Genomic DNA, 17,874 nt, shown 5'->3' with positions numbered 1-17,874 from the left:
GCTGAAGAATAATAATGTTTATTAATAACACAAGACAACCATTAAAAAACTATAAATAAATAAACATAAAACCCATGCTGTTTTGTTACTTTCTGCATTTTGATGAATACTTCTTGTCATAGATCTTGTACAAGTGATTCAGAAAACAGATTTCCACCCTGCGCCTTTCAGGCATGACATTATGCATCAAGAAAGGATGATGGATTTGCTTCTTTTTATTGATTCAGATGCATTTCAGAAGAAATGAGTTACAGTTGGATCCTCTGACACATTCACACAATTTTCCAAAGCGTGAACCAAGTCTCATGGCGCAGCGGGACCCCACAGCACACTACAGAAAGACACAGATGGAAAGAATTTCATGATCAGATGTGAAGACCGTGATCATGTTGTTTTACAAGACCTTTGAAGCAAATTACTTATAATATGAAGAAAAAAAGGTGACAAAGAAATGCAGCAATATTTACCTGTGCAATGCCACGTTTTTCTGAAGTTGGTAAACTGGTCTTATATCTCCCCAAAAGTGCAGTCATAGCCTCAACCTATGCAAAAAACAAAAAACAAACAAGCAACTGAATAGCCAATTTTTTTATTTTATTTGAGATATAAATGAAAATAATTATACTTTTTATTCCAGTCAGATGAAAACAGGGAAAAAATAAACACTAACAATTTTAACACTTCACTAACCAATTCAGTTTTTGGTTCACGTCTAATTGGCCACATATATGTCAAAAGATATCACGCTACAAAGAAATATAAACAAAGCTATAAAAAGGCGTTTCATTTCGCGAATACTCACTAATTCGTTCTCCGTTTCATCCTGGGACAGTTGTGTGTCTTCCGAGGACAGTTCTAGTGAAGTTTGTCCAGAGCACATGACGATAAAAAGGCCGACTATGATCAGTCCGGACAGTATCTCTGAGCTCGACATGGTCCAGACTCCCAGTCAACTGTCCGGGTCACAGGACACTGAGGTGAGGAGAGGCGGGCCACTTAGTAGTAAACACGGTCTGTTAGTGTTAAACTGTTCACTGGCTGCTTTATAAACTGGTTTGCCCCGCCCTGACTTATATCGTGTCAGCTATTGGGCAAAGAAAGGATATTTATTTTCCTGAAATTGAGATTGGAGGCAAACATGCGGTTTATTGCATGTTCAATAGGCAATTCTCCTTCCTGCTGTCGTTTACTATGCAGGCATATACTGCAGCTGTAGAAACACGAATAGAATAGAATAGAACTGACTTTTTATTAATTTATAATTATTTCTGCCGTTTGTGTGAGCTCATAGGCTACAGTTTTTATGAATTGCTAAAACATGAAAACCCATTCTCTGAGCCTATTCCAATTTGTTGAATGAATAAATCACTCTTTAAGATCAGGTAGGCTAGTTAAGACAGCATTTGCAAATCTCAAGCACTCTTTTTTTTGCAAAACTCTAAACACATTCTTCACTATGATGCACTAAAACGCTTAACACAGCAGGCAAAAGTTAAACACAACTACAACACAGTTGTCATCGTTTACACACAATGACTCAAAATTGTTCTCACTTATTTCTAATTATGTGGTCAAACCAACTGTACATAATACAAGTCAGTTCAGAGTGCCAAAACTGACTCGAAATGTTGCGCTGAATGTTGATATGGATGGAAACAAAATAAGAGGGAGAGGAGGAAGAGTATGTGTAAGAGGTGGTGAACAAGGAGGAAGAGGAGGAGGACGAGAAAGAGCAAGATGTGGAGGATGTTATCAAGGCTGGATCTGGCTTTGTCTGTGATGTGGACAATGTGGACCCAATGAAGACATGATGCTGAAGCAGAATCTCTCTCACTGACCTTGATTCTGCAGTTGCACAACTCTTCTGAGTGTACTTTAACATGCTTTTCATTTAGAGTTTTTTACTGTAAGCTTTTTGGCTATTGTAGTTGGGTCACTGTATTTTCACAGTATACAAGTGCTGAATATATAGACATTCAATACTAAACAATATGTTTAGTACAATAGCCTACTATAGGCTACTTGCAGTGCATACAGTAAACAATTTATTCATTCACTACAAGTCGTCATTATAGCCTACTTTTTTACGTAATTGCAAAACTTATTTACCTTGTTACTATACTTTTTTTGTGTAACTGAATGCTTTGGATTCTGTGTTCTCCATTTTTGATGTAATGTCTAACGAATTATTTGTAGTGTTCATAATATTGACTCGCTGTGTGTGTGAAAGCATTGTTTTATTTTGAGCGCAGGTAAAATGATTTTGAGGCAATTGTGTGATTTTGGCAGAAGAGTCAGAGGTTCTCTCAATGTGGTTTCAAAAATTTGGTTTTGTGTTTAAGGTTTTGAGAAATTGAGTGATGGTTTCAAGAAATGTGTTGGGAGTTTGCTTAGGCCCCCTGATGGAGAATCACTGGTATCACTGGTGGCAGACGATGACCAGTGTGGCCTGTAGAGGGCGCTCCAGTCACGGTTAAAAGTTTTCAAGTGATTTTCTTGAAATGGGTGTTTCCTGAAACGCATACTTCAGGATTTAGGAAGGAACACGCCCATGACATCAGTGGGTTTTCAAGAAGAAAAAAAAGTAACTGAAACCGTGCAGCGAAGTAAGAAGGGGGCCAGAGGTGCCTTCTCAAGGTCTAAATATAAATCCTAAAGGACACAGATCTGCGTTGAGAACTCAGAAGGAAATAGGACTAACTTTTTGAGAAAACATGTCAACTTCTGAAGAGACAGACGGTCACCGACCGAGATATGGGTGTAAGTAATATTAATACGTTTTCTTTAGGCGGTGTGAAACATGTTGCTCAGTGTGTTACAAGAAAACTTTTCATTTTCAATTTATACAAATGCTTTAATTCAAAGAAAGTGCCGTTCAATTGCTTTTGATGCTTTTAATACCGTTGCTCGTGTTTTTAATGCTCAAGTTTGCATCGGCATGGTTCGGTAACAACTTCCGCATTATAATACTGTATGTGCTGGGGCGAACCGAGCGGGATCACATGGACAGCGTTTTTGAGCAACCAAACATGTTGTTTTTAATGTAATTTTACACAAGTCATCGACATTCAGTTCTCTATACTGAGAGAACCGCAGTACTAATCAAGAAATATAAATTGAACATGAAATATCTGCGCACGGCGTAGCCTACATACTCTCTGCACACCCTTTGATAGACAAGACCGTTTGAAAAAAAAAAAAACTGTTTTATTAAGTAGTCAGTGGTTTTGATCTAGCCCATAACTAAGTTTTCACTCATTAATGAGTGTTATCTTTATTGTTCAGAAAAATATTCAACTAAACATAAACGCACCAATGAAGGTCGGACGTCACTACCAGTGAAAAACGCGTCTTTGTATCGCGCGCTGCTATTTATTTCCACCCCGGTCAAACCAAACAGACTAATTATGGAGTTACTTTGCTGCAGTACTTAACTGTTTCTGGCTCGAATACAGTTTCAATGATCTGTTTCACTAGCTGACAACTCTGCGAAACCACTCACTTTTCTAAGCTCGAAATGTACAGTATTTCGCTTTAGTGGTGTGAATCACCTCACCTGAATCTTTTGAATCAATTAAAAGGATTCATTTAGATGCGCTCACTGATTCGTTCATTCGGTGGGTGGAGACGAGTCTTTTTGTGCGTTATGAGCGAGTAATCGAATCATTCACTCATTGATTCGTTAAAAAAAACACTTGGTTGACTGAAACAAGGGTTTAAATAAACTGCACGATTTTAATCAAAGTGTAAAAATTAAACTTAGACCTATAGTAAATAAAGTAAATGGGAGTTTAACCCCTGGTTTCACAGACACGGCTTATAGTCTCAAACTAAAATGCATGTTTGAGCTGTTTTAACTGAAAGCAATTTGCACTGACATATCTTAAAATATGTCAGTGCCATTGTTTTGTCTCAAGAAAGTAATGTTTGTTTTTTTCTTTCTAGGGCACGTCTTCAAAAGCTACTTAAATACCCTAATTGAATTCAGGCCTAATCCTAGTTTTAGTCTAAGCCCTGTCTGTGAAACCTGTGGCCAGTTGCATAAACTGTTAAGACTAGTCTTACAAGTTAGTCATCCAATTTTATTCTTTAAAACTGTTAATAACTTTTTAAAGTCAGTAACATAAAAAGCGTAGATTGGTCTAATTTGACACCGAACAGTAAGACAGATTATCCCTAACTAACTTGATCATACTAGTTCTTAAGACACAGTCTTAACATAATGGCTATGTTTATGCAACTGGCCCCTGGCCTAAGTGATGTACTTGGTGACTTTATTTCTGCATGGTCATTGGTCATCAGTAATTTTTAAACATTCAGAATTATTCAGCCCCCTTTGCTTCTTTTCTTTATGTGAAGGATTGACTTGCATGATAAACTGAACAAACAATATTTTTTGTTAATGTAGATGTCCGAGTTCATTCTGCTTTTCCACAAACTGAGTTTCACACTCTCATTCAGTCTGAACACACTGACTTGCCCAAAGTAAGACTTCTATTCGGCAAGTAGTTTGTTTCAGCTATAAATGAAATGTAGCCTAATATTAGTCATTAAAGGCACTTAAAAAGGGAGAGACTTCAGTGCATGGAAATTAATGAATGATTTGTTCAGAAGAATCAGATTGGTTCACACAAATGAAATGCCAGATTTTACATGTTTTCTTGTTGCAAGCTAGTTATTACTTACTTAAAGGTAGGGTAATATAACAGTTCAAAGGAGGCTTGAGTCTATTTAGCTCTGAACAACAATTATTTGGTGGTTGAATCATGTAATTTTATTATCTTCTAGACTTTTTTTTCTCTGTATGCAATGGAAAAATGCCATTAATAGTCTTGTTTTTGGAAAACCTTCTAGAGCAGTGCCTGAAACAGTCACTGAAGAATGTAATGAGTGACATAGTACCTTAAGATTACCCTCGTCATAGATCTGTTCACGTCTGAACATGCAAACATCATTTTGAATTGGGTTTCTTTGCAGTTTGTTGCAGGGTAAAGGATTGTTTTGAGGTTTAATAATTCAAAGTCTAAGACTGGAATACTGTTATGGTTCACTCACGCTCTTTTAAAATTTAAAGTTTATTAAAATTCACAATTTAGGATCTACTCACTCTGACTGCTAGGGATGTGAATCCCCTCAGATGAAAGCTGTTTTCAGAGTTAGAGCCTTGCAGCCTGATTTATTCCCTTAATGTTTATTTTCCAACAGAGGTTTGACTTACAAATGCATCTAATGCATCAAATAGGTCCAAAGTGGATCTTGAATGTTCCTGTACGACTCTAGAGACCGAAATTAGAAGCTTTTCAAATCTCAGGCCATATTTAAATTTTGGCAGGAATAAAAAAATAGGGATAGAAGCACAGTGTGTTCAATAGATTGTACTGTTGTGGTTCATCTTTCTAAAGAAACACTTTCAGTCGACAAAAACTCCATGAAACGGTTTTGAAAGTTGTGTGTTTTGAAAATTACATGTTAGACTGTAAGTCTGTCCCTTACGGTGTCATTTTCATTCGCATAAAATTCAGTATGGTGTCTGTCCTAAGGTCTTTTACAGACGAATGTGTATTTCCAAAGTTTCCTCCTTATTTCTTCTGTCTGAAGTATGTGCAGCCATTAATAATTCGATTTATCTTCTTTTTGAAGATTAAATGATTTCAGTATGTGGAATAATCACAGAGGTCAGGCTCATAAGACATGTTATATATAATACAAAGTTCGCATAAACTGCTGAGACGGTTTGGTTAGAATGGAGCAGTTTAATTACATTTTGTTCTAACCGTTTGAGGGTGACTGTATTTAAGTGATTATGTACAGTATGTGAGAAATATATTAGGGATGCACCGATTGGGAAATTCTGGGCCGATACCGATACCGATGTTTAAAGGGATAGTTCACCCAAAAATGAAAATTCTGTCAGTAATTACTCACCCTCATGTTGTTCCAACCCCGTAAGACCTTCGTTCATCTTCGGAACACAAATTAACATATTTTTGATTAAATCTGAGAGTTGTCTAACTCCTCCATAGGCTTCTAAGGGACTGAAACTTGCTGGCCCAGAAAATGTATTAAAGACATCGTTAATATAGTCCAAGTGACTCCAGTGGCTCGATCTTAAGTTTATAAAGCGACGAGAATACTTTTCGTGCGCAAAAACAAACAAAAATAACGACTTTATTCCACTTTTCATTTCCTTCTCTCTGGGCCTCGGGTCTTTTCACGTAGTGTTTAAGCGTAGTGCGTCTGTGTTGTACGTCACCACGTATCACACATGACCAGCGTCGGCCAATAGTGAGCCTACGTGGTGACGTGCAACACAGACGCGCTACGCTTAAACACTACGTGAAAAGAACCGAGGCCCAGAGAGAAGGAAATGAAAAGTGTAATAAAGTCGTTATTTTTGTTTGTTTTTGCGCACAAAAAGTATTCTCGTCGCTTTATAAACTTAAGATCGAGCCACTGGAGTCACTTGGACTATATTAACGATGTCTTTAATACATTTTCTGGTCCAGCAAGTTTCAGTCCCTTAGAAGCCTATGGAGGAGTGAGACAACTCTCAGATTTAATCAAAAATATCTTAATTTGTGTTCCGAAGATGAACGAAGGTCTTACGGGGTTGGAACAACATGAGGGTGAGTAATTACTGACAGAATTTTCATTTTTTGGTGAACTATCCCTTTAACATAACAACTTGGCCGATGGCCGATGCCGATGTTTTTTCTTTTTGTTATTTATTCCTTCTTTTGTGCCACGGAAACATACAAGTCTTTTGGCTCTTGATCACTCTATCCTAGATTGAGCACAAATTCAATCAGACCAATTTATGAAACAAAAACAACCTTTAATGTCACTTTCTGGTTGACATTAGTTATAACCTTATTTATGACAAGTTCTTTTTCAGTGGTTATGAGGAGCAATATGAGGGAGAAATTTGGTAATCATTGTCTGACCCAACAAAAAAACATTATAATATTCATTTTATTTTTCGTGTTCGCATTTATGAGGGAAAAAACAACGTGTCAGTTCTCTGTTACGGACATGAGCGCTCTGAAAGCGGCACTAAAAGACTGCTTTAAAACTTTCACAGAGACCTCAAACAGAACAGCTGCCTTTCTTTAAATTGAATTTCGTTTTGAATTAATTGTATCTTAATTTTAATCAATGTTTCATGAACCAATTGCCTGGATTTAATAAATAAGAATTAAATATAGCAGAATCACGACATGGAGGCGCCGGCGAGTGAACTGGAGTTAGTCTCATAAATGAACCGAAACTCAGCGTATAATGCACATTCACATTCACAGCGTATTTAGACACATTTAGACGCATTCATAATCATTACTTTTACCGGTTCTTTGTGGCAAGCTTTATGCGTGCGGTCGTGTGCTTGAGTGCGGCTATATTACGTAAACGCTCATTATCCTGTAGGCTATATAAGTAATTAAATTAATATAAAGGGGCGATTTGTCCACGAATTACTTAAATGAACAACTAGCCTACTAGTCGACTAGAAAAAAACTTTTAGTCGGAAGCAGCCCTTATTCCACATATTTTCGAACCAGGCAACAGGACATCTGTGTTGAGCGAGCGACCCTGCGGAATGAACGAGCGGAGCGGAATATTCAGAAATGCGCTCTCCACTCACGAGCTCTGATCGGAACAAACCCGAACCTCACTGTCTGCTGAACTTGCGCAGAAACATCAAAATATAACCAGTTTTTTAAAATGGTTTTTAAAACTACACTATTTTAGCACAAATTATGAGCTTATTGGCGATTTTTTTTTTAATAATTATTGACAAAATTAGAATATAGTAAAAGTTTTTTTTTTTTTTTTTTTTTTTTTTGAAAGTTTTGGGTTGGCCTGTTGAAAAGTGGGGCTGTGCCTGAGCTACAGGACATCGTCTTTCAAAACATAGCCTAACCTGCACGAAAGAGAGAAAAAAAATGAATGCGTCATTGTACCCAGCACTTCTGAAAATGCACTTCCAAATGCGTCTCTGTCCCCACTCACATTTCAAACCAAACTGACGCCCATGTGACATCGGCGAATGTCATTTTTATTTCCCGATGGCCGATGGCAGTTAACGAGGCAAATATCGCCCGTTACCGATGTTCAGCCGATGCATCGGTGCGTCCCTAAAATATATCTAGTACTGTTCTCTTTTTGAACAAAGGCTGTTATTTTAATATATTTTAAAATGTGAATTTTCAGCATCATTACTCCAGTCTTCAGTGTCACATGATCCTTCAGAAATCATTCTAATTTGCTGATTTGCTGCTCAAGAAACATTTCTTCTTTCAAAAGAAATAAAAATCTTACTGAACTCAAACTTTTGAACGGTGCACAGTAAGTGTGTTTCATTCTCATGTCTCGTATGTTTCCCCCGTCATTTTAGCTGTCCTGGATGGTGTGGAGCGGCTCACTGCTGAGGAGATGGATGAGCGGCGTCAGCAGAACATGGCCTATGAATACCTGTGCCACTTGGAGGAGGCTAAACGGTAAGAGTCCAAATCTCCATTTCAGCCCCTCGGCAGTTGTGCTACTTCATGACGGTTAACAGTTACGGTTAAAATAGCAGCTTAGCTTTCAGTTGGTGGTTATTTTATGTCTCTGTGATGAATACTTGTCACATGATTTTGGGTTTCTATCTGCATGTCTCAGCAAGACCTGACTACAGTGAATTTCTAAATAACTCAGACTCTCCATGAAAAGATAGCCCCCCCCCCCCCCCAAAAAAAAGCCGTTGTTTTCTCTCCCCCATGTCATTCATTCCAAACCTGTAAGACTTTCTTTTTTTCTGTGGAACAATTGAAAAATATTTGAGTAATTCAGCTGTTTTTGTCCACACAGTGAAAGCCATGAAGGCCCAAAACTTCATTGAACCCTAAAGATTTTCATTTTATGTACAAAATAAGTTGAAACATTCTTAAAAGTATCTTCTTTTGTGTAATGCAAGTGGAAGGTCAAACAGGTTTGCAATGACATAAGGGTGAGAAAATAAGGACAGAATTTAAACGTTTGGGTGAATTGTCCTTTAAATTAAAACAGGTTTTCAAGGAGTGTGTGGAAAGCGAGATCTGAGTGCGTAATACTACTGTTGAAAAGTTTGGGGTTGGATTTTTAGCATCATTACTCCAGTCTTCAGTGTCACATGACCCTTCATAAATCATTCTAATATGCTGATTTGCAGCTCAAGAAACATTTCCTATTATTATCAATGTTGAATCGATATAAACAGCAGTTGTGCTGCTGTTTATATTTATTTGTAAACCATGATCGCTTATTTTTTGATGAATAGAAAATTCAAAAGGGCAACATTTATTTGAATTGGAAATCTTTTGTAATATTATGAATGTCTTTACTGACAATTTTGATCAACTTAATGCGTCCTTGCTGAAAAGAAGTTAAAGGGGTCATGAACTAGCTTTTTACATTTTTTTTATATTTTTGTCTGAGGTCGACTTAGGACGTTCACTTGGTTTTTACATTCATCAAAATGAAAAAGTAATAGGCTATTTTCTACCCTGGTTTTGAGCCAAGCTCCTGAAACGCTCGTTTTTTATGGGCATTGAAGACTTGGAAGTAAACGCCCACTGCTATGATTGGATAACAGTTTTGCATATTCTAATGAGTTTCATGTAATGTGCGAATCAGTGGGCGGGGCTAAACAGGCAGTGTTGAACTGCGGAGGCGATGTTTTATACCCTGTGACATCATAGATCCCCACTTTGGAAAAACCTGTCGTTCGCTGTGCCTGGTGTCAATAAAAGCTTTTATTGGACTAACAAGGAAGTTTTCAGTTCTGAAACTTACAGGATATTCTTATTGTATGATAACCTCTTATATGGCAAAAGCTCAAGTGATTGATTTCTCAGTTCATCACCCCTTTAATTTCTTAATAAAAAATCCCTACTTCTTACTGACATTAACCTTTTGAATGGTTGGGCAGATTTGTACATTTTAATGGGTAAATTTGAGTAGTGCTTGCCTCAGGGTGTTTCTGTGCGGTTGCTAATGTGTTGTAAGTGATTTTAAGTATGTTGCTGTGTGGTTAAGCATTCTAGATCATTTCTAGGTCCAGTTAGGTGGCTTGGATAAGAAATGGCTCAGCTCCATCAAACCACACATTTCGAGGTGTGTGAAAGTAGAAGTTTATTTAAGTCTCTAATCAGCTGTATCTATATTTTTGGGATCTTTTGAAGATTAAGGCCTGTCAGTGCATTCATTACATACACAAAGACACATTAGTGGTGCAAGAGGAAGTGAGTCAGTCCCTGTTGATTTCAGTATCTCACTTTGTAACTGTGGCAACATGAGGTTGTCATAGAGACTGGTTCCGGTGTCTGCGTGTTTGAGGGAATGAGTGCGTGACATAGTGGGAGAGAAAGAAACTCCACTGCATAAGTGGGCAGATAAGGTCAAAAGAGTCAAAGTCATTCTGCTGTTTATATACCCTCTTCAGGTGTCCTCGTTTGGCCTGCTGTGGCATCCGAAATTTACAGTGCGCCTGCACTTTAATAAATCAACTAAAACTCCAAATTGTTGCTATTCTTGACGTCAACCATCAGGCTTTTGCCTGGAGGACGAGAGAAAGTTTCTTTCTCAGACCTTGTTGAGCTGACAGTATTTGCCCTCGGGCTTGATCTCTGGAATTCTTGGAGTTTGCAGCGAGTGTGACGTACGGCGATCTGCGGTATGATGGGAATTTTGCAGGTTTATATGCAGTGTCTGAAAGCAAAAGCTTGTGAATTTGTGTTAGTTGTTAGAATACCGCTGTGCTGATATTTCCAAACGAGCTTTTATCTTTGGTTTATTTCCATACCACAGTTTACTTTAAAGCATGAAAGCCTGCTCTGTATGACGGTTTGCTCAAGTGAATTGCATTTGTCTCTGAGCTATGTAATGCAAATTCTGCACTTACTTTATCCATTCTTATTTCCATCTGTGACTATCTAGGAACCACTGTGCCATTTCTTATTTTGCACTCTTGAGCACTCATTTGGTTCTAAATGGTTCTAGAATAGGTTCTTTGGAGCAATAGCATAATCCTTTTTAAAAGTTTCCATTAAGAACCATGCTTTGAAAGTGCTATAGAACCCTAATGATTTTATGAAGAACCTGAATGAGTTTCTTTGCTCTGTTGAACACAAAAGAAGATATTTTGAAGAATGTAGGTAACCAGACGGTTGATACTGACTTCCATAGTATTATAGCTCACTTTTTTTAAGTGCGGGTATAAAGAACCCTAAACTGTTACTCAAAGAGCCATTTCAGCATTAAAGGATTCTTCAGGACAATGTGGTCCTAAGAGTGAATGATGTCTTCTGGAAATTTAAACAGTATGAGCTCAACAGAAGGAGACCTGCTGTAAAAATTGGTGTCAGCAAGGTCAAGAAGATGCATGAAGGTCAGGGCACAAGGTCACAGTTTTACATGTAGAGTTGCATGCATTACCTTGTGGGGGGAGTCAGCCATTTTTGATTACCTTGCAGTTCAGATGCTTTTTTCCGCTTTTTTTCTTTTTTTTTTTTTTCTTTGAAATGTTTTTCAAAACAATATGAAGGAGTACATTTATAAGAATTGACACTCTTATTTGTCATTGACCTTACAACATTACTCAGCTGAAGTGCAAAGCATCTTGGGAAAACATCTGTGTCATGATGAGGTCTACTGGCAGCTTGCCATCTTTTTTGGAGTGTTATACAAACCTCCCATTTTGCCTGCTGTTAATTGTAGGTTTTTGTACTGTAAATGTTGAGAAGAGATTGATCCTGAGGATGCAGGGAAAGAGAAGTGTGAGCGAGGATTGAGAGAATGTAACCTGTGGTTTGTATCTCTCAACATAGTTGTATGGTTCACCGCTGCTATTACTGGCATTCACACTGGGATGTGTGAATATTTGGTTCAACCCTTCAAAACTGGTCCTTTCTAAACTACACCCGCCCCTCTCATAACTTTGTGAAGGTGTAGCCTATGCCAGATTCCTCTGTTATGTTGCATAGTAGTATACATGTTATGCTTGTATCACGTCAGTAAAAAGTAGTTTGTTACATGCTTTCCTTTTTTTCCTTGAAAAATACTTAGTTCTCTTTTATGGCTATTAAAGCATCTTGCATGCTCAAATCAGTTCAGTGCCAGGTCAGTTCAGACCTTAAGCTGAAGGCTGTCGCCTTTAGCTTCAGATAAATTCTTTAGAGCTCCAAGGACTCAAGTTATTTTCATCATCCATTTGAAAAAAAAGAAGTGTGAAATATTACACATTAATAATCTCAACTGTATAGTATATAAAAAAATATTTAATTTACAAGTGTCGTGTAGTCATTTTTATTCATCATTTAGGGTATACTTTCTTACTATTAAATTAGACACATGATTTTCGGGTGTACTCACACACACTAGGCACGGTTGCCTTGTATCGTGCCGTCGCGATTGTCCACCTCTTCCAAGCTGGCCAGGGGCGGTTCAGCAGACAGCGCCTGGGCACGGTACGGAGCGATCACAGTAGTCAAACGAACTAGAATTTGGGGGTCAAACATGCTCTGACACAGTTCAGATCACCTAGTGTGAGTACACTCTTAATGATATCAATTCCTGCTTTATTCAGAAAAAGAAGTAACTTATGTTATTCGTGTTCTTTACTTTTTATTAGAAATTAATTAAAAAAAAAATTAAATTCTTACTTGGCGGGCACTAGGACCTGGAGGGGGCTGTTGCCGGGTATAGAGTGGTGCAGGGATGATGTATTTTTGTAGGCCAAAACCCGAAAACGAGTTAGGCTAGTATTTTAGCACTTCCAGTTCCATCATCCTGAAGTAAGTAGGGGCTTTGGAGGAACGTTTTCATTGTTCCTATAACTTTTGGCAGTAGTACACTTTTTGGCGTGTTTGCACCGCAGGAACTGGGAATGATTTTAGTTAGTAATGCCTTTTGGGTGGACTAAATAAGCTCTTAAGAGTAGAGTCTAACCCAGCACAATAGGAACTACTATTGATGTAAGTGTGTGTTGATTGGCTGAACACATGCCATTGTGTTCTTTTGTTTTTTTTCTCAGCCTTGATGATATGTAGCACTGCAAGTTGTCGTGGAAGGTTTAATCTCTTAGCCCTCATTTTTGCTCTTTTTATCACATAACTTATACATTCCATCTGTTATCACGAAACCCACGACACACAACACATCTCCGATCACGGCTTCCGGCGTCCTCCATCCTCCAGTTGTGGATGTTGTTGAATACCACGATTAAATGACATTGCTGTCGGCCAGCTTACATCACTTCAGAGTTCTTAATGGCGGTGTCAATGCAACGAAGACAATGGCTCTAGGGGAAAATTTAGTTATCGGGGGACCGCCGTAGTGGCTATTTCCAAAACTGAGTTCCTATAACTACTCTGTGAGAGAGCCCCTATTGTGTGTTTTTTTTTTTTTTTTTTTATCGTTTTTTGGTTAAATGCTTGAAATAAGGTCTGTGGTGAACACAAGCCCAATATATTTTCAATAATCAATCAATAAAGCCTTAAGGCTAATTGTCTTGTAAAAGGCAATTGCTAGCAAGTGGCTAAATGGGACTATAGGACATTAAATGTCATCAACCGAACAGGTAAACTCATCTACTCAGTGCACTTTCGTAGCCTTGTTGTGTTTAAAATTGGTTCTTGCAAACTATTATAACTCAAACTTTTTTTTTAAACACAGACTGAAAGAGTTGTTGGATGCTTAGTGATGGTGAATAATCCTAAAGCCAGTGGACATATTGGGTTTTTGTAGAGGGAACCAGGGTAATACTAACTTCCAGGTTTGCCTACAAAAATACGTCATTATAGAGTTGTGCAGGGATGACATATAATCCCAGAAGACTAATTCGCCACTGGTTCCTTCAAGATTGTCCTATGGGTTTTTATAATATGGCTCTTCAATTTACAGCAAAATAAGGTCTGTGGTAAAAATAACTTGCTGATACTTGAACATTTTGCTCTACAACGTTACACACAACCATAAAAAAAACGTGAATTTTGTAGCTGTTCTGTTTATTAAAAAAAGTTTCTAATAAGTAACTAGATAAGAACGTTTGGGATGTGAGTGTGTGCGATTTACATTGTAGAGCAAAACATTGAAGTATCACCAAGACATGATTACCATAGACCTTTTATTTCACTCATAAATTGAAAGACCCAAAATCTCATGGAAAAATCTTAAGAGCACCAATGGCGAATTAGGCCCTGTCCCAAATAGCACACTTCATATGAACTTACGGTCTTGTGGACTTAAAATGGCCGCCATGTACCCATGATTGTGATGTCCAGGAGTCCGTAGGGTGTACCCTTTGTCATTTTAGGTTTCCGATATGCACCCTCGATGCACACTTTTGCAGAGCCCTCACTGAAGGCTTCGTCCCGGCAGTCAAAGCAGCGTTACATCGCGAAAGTGTGGACTTGTAGGAAGACCGTGAGTGTTTAGGGTGCCATTTGGGACTGGGCCATAGTCTTCCTGGTTTTGACATCATCCCTGCAGTACTCTATTCAAACCAGTCACATCATTCTGCACTCGCATGCTCAAGTTCAAGGTGGCAATCCGAAAAAGTGAATCTAATCACCATATATGTTCACTTCAAGAATGACACCACAGCTGATCTTATCACTAGCACTCCTTGCACACATGTGAGTTATGCAGACATAATCAACAAGTTGTCTTATCGGCAAGGCATATTCATATAATCTTTTCATATCAGACCAATACGTTACATTTTAAGCCTTTATCGGCCGATTCCGATGACATTTCAATAATATTGTGAATCTCTAAAGTTAAACATTTGTCAACTCTGTCGCATTGCTGGACATGCCCACATCACACCACAGGTGCTGTTGCTTTCCTTGAAAAGAAGGGATTTCAGAATTCACTTTTGCTGCAGATCACTGCCAGTGTGAATGGCATTTAGGCTGCTCTCTGTGCTTAAACTACCACCACAAAATACTGAGAACTGAATAGGTTGGAAAATAGCTATTTTCCACTTTTTTTTTCCCACAAATGGTAAAATTAAAGCAGACTGAGAAAGGTCAGGTTTAATGATAGTTTGCTTGTCTGTCCAAATGTTTTATTAAATTCTAAGTTAAAAACAGTGACCTGTTCCTCTTATTAAAAAAAAAAAAAAAACACTTTCATGCAATTTCCTGTTGAGCTACAGGCAGTTTTAAATATGCTCTGAGTGAGGTAGAGAAACCTTGGCTGTCTTTAGGGAATAGAGCTGTAATAATTGTAACAATACAGAGGATGTGGGGAACTGTGCAATTGTTTACATCTTTTTAAAAATATTTAAACACAATGTAACTTAGTTGACATGAAATGAAAATGTAATCTATTTTTTAAATGCATCTAGATCTTATTGTGAACTTTTCATCCATTTTTTGACCTCATATTGTAAATCAACATATAACTAGATCCAGTGAAAATGACAGACTTCTCTTTATGCTCAATCAAGAAACCCCACTCAGGGTGTACGTATTTGTTGCTACTTTCATTTCATTGTGACATTGAACTCCATGGACAGCATCTGTTAATTTGCCTCGGAAAATACTTTTAGACTAGATCTAGAAAAAAAAAAATATTTGCAGTAGGGGTGGGAATCTTTAGGTACGATTTAGTTTTAATTCAGGAGTCCTGATCCAAAATGATTCTCAGTGCATTTCTGCTTTTCTGTAGAAATGTAGGGTCAAGCTTCGGTGTTTTAGCTGCTGGTAATTACCTGTAAATCACCAGGCAATAGTGGTGAGAAAATGAATGTTTTTGGTGTCAGGGAGGGGGAACCAATGACACTTCACTCTCTAACTTCTGCTACGTTATAGAATTATAATTATACAGAAGCATGAGGTCATTGTTCATTATGTGATTTGCTTTAGTACGGCTCTCATTCACTCACACATTAGACAGCCTCTCCCTTGTTTGGACAGGAAAAAGCCCACACCCCTGTGTTTGTCTGCTCCACCCTTCATTACCCACTGCTTTTTTTCCCTCAAGCCTTTCACAGGTGCTCTTCCCAGGAAAATGGCAGCGTCCACTTGGCTCTGGCTTCAAGAAATAAGCCTTAGTCCGTGTTTTTATGATGACTGTTTGACCTGACAAGTCACTTAAGTTTTTTTTTTTTTTATACATATTTGGTTTTAGACTTCTAAGAGTTCCAACATTTTCTGTGAGAATATGTGGGGGTGAGATTATTTGTCCTCCGTGAATGACTTTTTCTCTTGAAACAGAAATACTGTACAGGGTCTCTTGACCCCTGGGTCACAGCTGTGATACCAATGAAAGAAGCACACACTAAGTCCATTGTCACACACTAAAGTGAGGAAGGGGAGACTGTTCGTTTTAAAACCACAGACCCATTTTGATGCCTAAGCTTGTGTGTAATGTTTGGGCAATTGGAGATGTTGGCTTCAAGGTCCATTTCCTCTACTCCAAATGCTTATAGTGGCCCTAAAAGTGGGATATGAGGACACTTACGCATTAAATGTCATTGCATTAGATAACTAAAATAAGTGATACTTGAATTGATATTTTGGGAAATATAGCACAATCACTTTTCAAGCAAAATATTTAACAAACAGAAGCTCGATTGGATTTTACAAATAATGTTCAAAATGAAGACAAATGTCAAAACACTTTCTGGTCAGCAAGATTAAGTGAATCATGTTTAAGGGTGGGTGATTTATGACAAATTGAATGTCATCATATGAGTAATTTCTTGTTTATTTCACATTTTTGTTATTTTGTTTCAACTTATTATTAAACTTAGGGAGATTTCACACCTGAAAGTCCGAACCAAAGTTCATGTTTTGATACATTTTATACATTCGGTTATTTATGCAATTATGCATTCGCAATTATGCGAGCGCACTAAAGAACTTTACATGACATACTTGCATCCTGTGGTCATCATCTTGACATTGATTGGTTTGTAAACGGACGTGCGTCTGACGTCAGCGTGTTGTCAATTCGGTGGGTAACTTTGACAAAAACTTTGACAAGAATGAATGAACAGACGCATATCGTTGCCACTATACTGTTATTATTATGGCATTACTACCTACAGCACCAACTAATACTCGAGGCTAGTTCAAATTAACCAAATGAACGTCCTCGTTGTGCGAATATTTTATCGTCGCCGGCAGGAAAGGAGGAGAAGACTGCAAGCAATCCTGCGAGAACCACCGGAACTTCCTGTAAATAATAGTCTGAAAGTCCGAACCAAACAGAAAATGCTTTCACACTAGAAATGAACCAAACCTTTGTTCAGTTTGATCGGGACCGAGACTACCTCTTTTCGTCTGACCAAATTTCGTCTGTTTGGTTCGGACCGTGGTCCGGGGGAGGTTTCACAACTGTAATTTTGATTTGGATCAAACTGAAAAGTCAGAAAATCTGGACCAAACAAGGTAGGTGTGAAAGGGCCCTAAGTTCAACGATGCAAATTACAAACAACAGGGCAAATACAATAATACTAAGAAAGACACAAATGAAATAAATTCTGATTACTTGAAGACTATTGACATAAGTTTGCCTGCATTTGACCATTCAAGTGGAAAAAGCCTTGAAAGAGAACTAAATTCAGAATCAGGTTTGAGAGAGACTTTCTGTACATGCACTTGGGTGTGTGACAGACAGCATGAGTACAGTGAGTATTTTTTCACAGTGGTGTATTGTGCTTAACTCTGTTTTTTTTTTTTTTTTGGAAAATGTGTTGTATTATTTATTTGTAGATATTTGATCCAAATACCTCTTGGGACCAGTGTATCGGTTCCCAGATGTATGCAATAGAGTGCAACAGTGCTCGCCCCCCTTTTCAGCTGCGTTGGTTCCAGAAATATTTTTTCCATTCATTTCTCCCATAGG

General features: G+C 38.0%; 2 protein-coding genes across 2 annotated transcripts in view; one reads left to right on the top strand and one right to left on the bottom strand.

Annotated features, from left to right (window-relative positions):
• Positions 1–5: 5 nt before the first annotated feature.
• cartl (cocaine- and amphetamine-regulated transcript-like) lies at positions 6–1,101 on the bottom strand. The gene is made up of 3 exons (XM_079865789.1): positions 803–1,101; positions 468–542; positions 6–331 (listed from the first exon to the last, which is right to left on the bottom strand). Exons 1-3 carry the CDS (start codon positions 932–934, stop codon positions 224–226), a joined length of 315 nt encoding a protein of 104 aa, XP_079721915.1. The 5' UTR covers positions 935–1,101; the 3' UTR covers positions 6–223.
• A 1,455-nt stretch (positions 1,102–2,556) lies between these two features.
• Positions 2,557–17,874, top strand: part of iqgap1 (IQ motif containing GTPase activating protein 1) — a 50,296-nt gene continuing 34,978 nt past the window's right edge. Inside the window, exons 1-2 of the mRNA XM_079865133.1 lie at positions 2,557–2,760; positions 8,393–8,495. Of these exons, the coding sequence (XP_079721259.1) occupies positions 2,715–2,760; positions 8,393–8,495 (149 nt within the window). The 5' untranslated portion in view covers positions 2,557–2,714. The remainder of the gene's footprint in view (positions 2,761–8,392; positions 8,496–17,874) is intronic.

This window comes from Squalius cephalus (assembly GCF_949319135.1).
Source record: "Squalius cephalus genome assembly, chromosome: 3".
Classification (NCBI taxonomy): Eukaryota; Metazoa; Chordata; class Actinopteri; order Cypriniformes; family Leuciscidae; genus Squalius; species Squalius cephalus.
The sequence above is the reverse complement of the archived record's forward strand: the minus strand, read 5'-3'. Positions and strand labels throughout refer to the sequence as shown.

What these genes read in the sequence shown, in the direction of transcription:
- cartl (XM_079865789.1), bottom strand. Translation starts at nt 934, where the DNA reads ATGTCGAGCTCAGAGATACTGTCCGGACTGATCATAGTCGGCCTTTTT. An exon ending in ATGAAACGGAGAACGAATTA is followed by an intron (nt 543 to 802) that starts GTGAGTATTCGC and finishes TTTTTTGCATAG; the next exon opens with GTTGAGGCTATGACTGCACT. An exon ending in AAAAACGTGGCATTGCACAG is followed by an intron (nt 332 to 467) that starts GTAAATATTGCT and finishes GTCTTTCTGTAG; the next exon opens with TGTGCTGTGGGGTCCCGCTG.